This window comes from Anas acuta, chromosome 2, assembly GCF_963932015.1.
Source record: "Anas acuta chromosome 2, bAnaAcu1.1, whole genome shotgun sequence".
In the NCBI taxonomy this organism is placed as follows: Eukaryota; Metazoa; Chordata; class Aves; order Anseriformes; family Anatidae; genus Anas; species Anas acuta.
Window position 1 is genome coordinate 128,623,833 of NC_088980.1, and position 6,000 is coordinate 128,629,832.

The 6,000-nt window shown below is 44.3% G+C and overlaps 1 protein-coding gene across 4 annotated transcripts in view; it reads right to left on the bottom strand.

The window, feature by feature from the left end:
- Nucleotides 1-5,695, bottom strand: part of TPD52 (tumor protein D52) — a 35,418-nt gene extending 29,723 nt beyond the window's left edge. For 2 of the 4 annotated variants that reach the window (XM_068672155.1, XM_068672154.1), the window contains exon 1: nucleotides 2,165-2,303. In XM_068672155.1, coding sequence (XP_068528256.1) covers nucleotides 2,165-2,288 — 124 coding nt within the window. In that variant the 5' untranslated portion in view covers nucleotides 2,289-2,303. The other 2 variants (XM_068672159.1, XM_068672156.1) reach the window with 2 other exon arrangements.
- Nucleotides 5,696-6,000: the final 305 nt, after the last annotated feature.

Below are 6,000 nucleotides of genomic sequence, written 5' to 3' on the forward strand. Positions count from 1 at the left end.
ACTTCACACGGGGTAACAGGGCAAGAAAAACTTGCTCTAACACCATTAGCATGAACAGGCTTCACGGTATGATAACCGAACACACCGCCTCGCGCTGCTGTGGAAGCAGAGTCCTCGGTGCTTCCACCTCCTATTTGTTATATATTTGCCAGCAAAGCACAGGCACGCTCACAGATAACGCCACGTTACTGAAATTAAGCTGTGATTTGGTTTTAGCTTCAGAGATTCCCCCATGAGACTTGCTAGCACTTAAGAACAGGCAAGCCAGTGCCTCGTGGATACATTACAGAGAATTTAACAGCTGAGGAGAAAACAGACCACCGACTGTCCTGCCTACAATCTGAGCTCTTCCTCCTAACATAAAGCATTAAGCACAGCGTTTTCATTATGTAGTCTCACAAGCAAACCGTTTTAAGAGACCGTCAAGAGCATTAAGCTACCTAACACATCTCTCGCTGCACCCTTTTCAAGCCCCTGGCCTTGCCATCGATGGATGCGTTTGTTCAAAAAGATCGATGTGTGCAGCGAGTGAGTGGCAAGGCACGCATGGCGTGGCTTTGTGAATAGCCGGCTTGTCCCTGACACGCAGCATGCACAGTCACATGGCGAGACAGAGCACAATAGAGAGTCAGGAGGTGCCAATTCAGGGGTGCCCTTGCTTCGGATAACAAACAACAGCATCAAATCCAGGTATTTTTCAGCCTACGAGGCTGCTGAGGACACGAGCTTTTGCTGGGTAAAGGAGCACTGGCTTAAATTCTGGGATATGCACAGCTGAAGCGTGAGGCATTTACAGTGGTGCCGTAAAAGCGAGCAAGAAGATAAAACAAAATGAAAACACAGGAATGTTTCCTTATCTCATAGCACAGCAATTTAGACACATGATTCTCACCAGAACAAGCTCATCCTGCACATCTCAGTTATGACTATTTCAAACAAGAGTTACTTGAAAACATTCTTTTCCCCTAAATATATATAATTTTTTTTTCCATGGTACTCCACGTGAGGCCCCAAGCTTTCCCACTGATCAGCTGCTATTTCCTCCTGAGCTGTAGTCCCAGTGAAAGACCACCAACAGCACTACAATTCGCATCCCTTTACTTTGCAGCTGCTTTACTCTGGCAGCGCTGGAGCATCTGCCAGGAGCCAACCTGCAGAGCAGGGAAGCTGTCAGCGTTTCTCTGCTGCTTTAGCAGCCAGGAATTTTTAGCCAACACATCCCAAAGTGCAAAAGCTAGTAGTGAGGACAGCAGTACTATCCCAAGAGATGACTCCGTGCCCCTTGGCACAGCTCACAGGAGTCGCTGGCACTACATCAGTGTCTCACCCATGGCTGTCACACTGAAGAAAACCATCTGTAGCTTAGGTGTAGCCCTCATGTATGGAGTCCTGCACCAGTTTTGAGGAACTACAAGTTCACAAATCCCTGCTTTCCAGCTCACCCTGCAATTTGGCTTCCTTAGCAGCTGCAGGCCACTCAAAGTGAAGATAAGGCTACCTGTAGCATATTGGCCAAATCAAATTCCTGTCTTTTCCAGAAGGGTTTTAGTTGCAAGAAAGACACTCAGAAGCCATAGGCCATCTCCAAATACAATGACAAATTCCTTTTTACACAGTGAGGAAACTGAATTGTAACAAGCATCTGTAAGTAGTGCCTATTAAAAAAAAATCAGTATGACTATTGCCTAAAGGCTTAGGTACAATCACAGATTATAAACAAACTCAGAAGAGACGACTGGGCCTGCCCTGAAGGCTTCATTGTCTTTATGAATAAGGATAAGACAGAAAGGCAATGGGACCAGCAGCGCACTGAGCTACCATGCTTTGTGCAGTGACTTCTCTCTTCCTCCAGGTGGTTATAAAAGTACCAAACACACACACATATAGAAGGCAGGCCTGGAACTATCCATGTAAATACAGGACTTCAGAATATTTTGTCCTTGGTAGGATGGCACCCATCCCATGCAAGTGTTGCTTGTATGGGAATGCAAGTAGAGCACCAGAGGCAGCTCCTGTGACAGGGTTTCATTGCACAGCCACAGAACTGGGACTGCAGTACAAGTAACAGGCAAAGCAGCCAGAAGTAAAGGTCAAGGTTTTGGAGAATTAATGCTTCCACGTTCATTCAAGAACCCAGACTTAAGCAATTATTTTTCAGACTCACTCTGCACTTTGTCTCCTCTCCTGTAGTCACAGATGCAATTACCTCCAAAGAACCCATATTCCTGCGTGCAAAGAGCTGAGTCCAGTGGTGAGCTGTACTCGCTGAGGGTGGCTGCTGTGCTCATGTATGGCCATAAACAGACACGGTTGTGCAACCAAGTGCTGAGCTGGCCATGGCTACTGAGAGGGCTAACACATTTTAGAGCTATGCCTGTGGACATAGTTGGGCAACACAGCACAGCAAGTCATCTGCTGCAGCTTGCAGAGTTCACATGACACCTTTGGTTGCCAGATTGAGAGTTCGGTGACAGTAAATGGGAACCACAAAAGCACACAGGACACCTAGCCTAAGCAGCAGAAAGTGCTAGAGAGCTGTCCTGAATGCCTCATATTTCCAAGGCTACTTCACTTGGCACCAGAAGAGCCCTCCGTTCATTCAGAGCCTTGAGTCATCTGCCAGAAGCAATCTGTCTTAAGGAACACGTCCAATGTTTTTATTTCCAAACGCAGCAGAAGAGCACAGTCAGCTTGGCTCCTTTTTAAGGCAATGCCTAGAAGGATTTAATGACCTAAACCACAGGATTTTGTTAACCTAACTGAGAAGGGGAGACAAGTGCATACTGAACCATCAGTATCACAGGAAAATCAAAACTAGATACTCAATGAACCTGTACTTCCTAGGTGGTTATCCCCTATTATTAAGGTTAGGAAAAACAGACAAGCAAGAGGCTTTTTTTTTTTTTTTTGGCCTGCTTTATCAGAAATACCCTGAAAGCACTTACTACATCAAAGCCCTGGCAGCCAATGAGGGCCATACATTGGGTCAGAAATCCTGTGCAGTATGTCCCACCTGAGGCAGCGTTAGAAATCCTCAGAAGCAGAATTCCACCTTCCCAATTAGATTTGCTGTCAAAAATGGACACTTCACATGTGAGTGCCTTTTCAGAGTCAGGTAGCAGCTGGCTAGCAAGTAAGAGAATCTGTACTTTTGACTTGTCCTGCTGAAACCCTTCAGTAGAAAATGAACCTTTCACACCTTTAAGTGTCTACAGATCAACTTAAAAATCACATCTATGTACGTTCTGGGGTAGATAAGCAGGCTTCTTGTGGAATTCAGTAATGCCATAGGCTCCCATCTCACCAGCAGAGCTGTACATTGCTGAAAATATCTGCAGGTGACTTTTACCTAAGTGCAATAGTGTCTCCAAGTCCAAGGTCACTTTTGCAACTCAGAGTTAAACTCTGAATTGCTCAGATGCTTGATAAGAGACTTTTCCTGCAGTCCTAATCATTCAGGTGTTGATACAATTTGTACAGGGCTCTTAGCTGAAGACCTCAAAGTTAGGAGGTATCTCCAATGAGCTCCAAAAGTCCACCATAGTGAAGCTTTACATTGCACCGTCACCATTGCAGCACGGCCATTTAGGTGTAGCACAATTATTTGTCCTGGAACAAAACCTGAAATACTTTTGAGAACTAAATCTTCCAGAGGACCAGGCTCCATGACACCCACCTACATGAAAATCATTTCCTTCAAACCTGCTTGGTGCATGCAACAAGATGTTAGGTGAGAACTCATACCTCTTCTCCATAGTAGGATGTGACACCCACCCTGCACAGCTGCCAGCAAGCATATGATAAATAGACATTAGGGGAGTTAATAAAAATAAAAAAAAAATTAAAAAAAAATCAGTTTGTGGTACCCGTGGTGCAGAGTCACTAGAGGGAGCGTTGGAGCACCCCAGGGGTGCGGAGTTTGCCCACTGGTTATTTCGCAATTTCCCGGTGAGGGGATGGTACCTGCGAGCTTATCTTAATGAAGACCCCAAAACTCCTAACAAGGCTTATTTTGCACGCAAAAGACTCGGCATAGATGTACACACAGATAGATGAACGGTACAGGCTTTACCTCATCAAAGAATGATCTGTAACTATTAGTTTGATGTTAACGTCACTTTTTAATTCCCTTTGCCAAAGTTACTAAGCCTCACGCCTGTCTAGGAATATCCCATCTAGGGATAACCTTCCCACCCCCAGTCTTGAATTTCTCCTGAAAAGAGGGGAAAACATTTCTAACTTGTCACTTCTTCGGTAGCACAGCTTCCTCTGGTAGCGTTGGTTCAATCACAGCTCCAGGAATTCTGAGTCCTCAAGCCTCCGAGCTATCTCCAGTTACAACAAGTATATTGATCAGGGAAACACGCTACTTTCTTTGCCACACGCATTGTTATCTGCAACTAGCATCTTTATTGGTGTGGTAAATACACTGTAGCCAAAGCTTCAGTTAAATTATATCTGTGTCAACTAACCGCTGCTAATTAGTCATGAATATTCCATTGCAGAACAAGGGCTAACTGGAACATTTTCACCTTCGAAAAACTGAAACTAGGGATAAAATGAGGTCACATCTTCAGTAACTCATTATTAAGCAATTTTTAAGGCTGCAGTGCTGTACAGTTACCACATGGTAATTAAGAAGCAGGGGACCTGGTTGCTTTTCAGACTGTAGTTAACTTCCAGCATACTCCTGTGAGATAACTAGGTAATACCAGGTCCACTTCATTGCTGGCAAACCAAAGCACAGAGGCTTCTTTATAATTTGCTAGAAACAGACAAGAAAACAGAACCAAAAGATTTGGTTACAAACACTGGAATACCATTAAAAGCTTACAAGGAAGGAAAAAAGGAGTGATGACCTAATTAACTAGAACTGCTGGAAGTTTTTTTTTCTTTTTATAGGTTTTTATAACAAGAAAAATCCTATTTGAATAGCCTGCTCACTTTCATAATGTGAGCCACAGAACTTCAGCCTTCACATTCATTCACTAAACATTTTTTCCTTACTTTGCAAATAAAGTCATCCCTTACAGTTCCCCAATAGCATAGCATCCAATCTTTTTAAGAGAGGCATTTTTTGAGATTCTAAGCATATGGCTGTTCTCACTGATAAGACACTTCACTGAGCCAGCCAACATGAAGTGAAAAGATGAGCAACAAATCAGACCATAAACACCACAATTAAAGATTCATTCATCTCATGAATGTTTCACCAGCAGTGCTGTCTACTTCCTGCCACCACCACCCAGTCAGGAGGTGCTTCCACCACAGTCTCACTTAGAAACACACTTCCAACACAAGATGCACAAAAGCTGTGATTTGTGTGTGCTAGTTTTTCCTTCAGACTGCAGCGAAGGCAACTGTGCTACATCTCCCACTAGTACCATCTAGCTCCTACCTGATCTCACAAAGCTCATTTTGAAACTCCACTCTTGAAACTTCCCCCAAAGTAGGCAGACTGTATTTCTGATTTCAGAAAGAGCAAAACAGATCAACCAAACCTCCTCCCTTCCTTCCTTTCCCACCATTTATCAATGCGTTCAAAACCAGCATGGAGATCACCTGATTTCTCAGTGAACCCAAACTTCCACCAGAAGGCCTCAGGAACTGGGTCAGCCGCCTCCCGGTTCAGAAGCAAACGAGGTGAAGGTGTGGTTGTGCAAAGTGAGCCATCTGGCATCCCCTGCCTGAATGGCTTTCTTTTTTTCTTTTTTTTCTCACATCAAAGAGAAAATCCCTGCAGTTGCTGTGTTTGTAAGAGACTGTGTACTTTGTGCCCGAGTTATACATCCGTGCATGTGCTAAATGCAAACATGAGGGTGTTCTTATTTGCCCATGCAATTGCTGAGGCTGCTTGCAAGTAGTGAAGCTTGCTGCATGCTTTGAGCACCCTATAAAATCAGTCCTCACCACAGCAGCTCTCCACAAATAAATGCAAACTGGGGGAGTAGCTGAGAAACCCCAGAGCCTGAAACATGCCCCTACGCTCCTGGAAGAGTA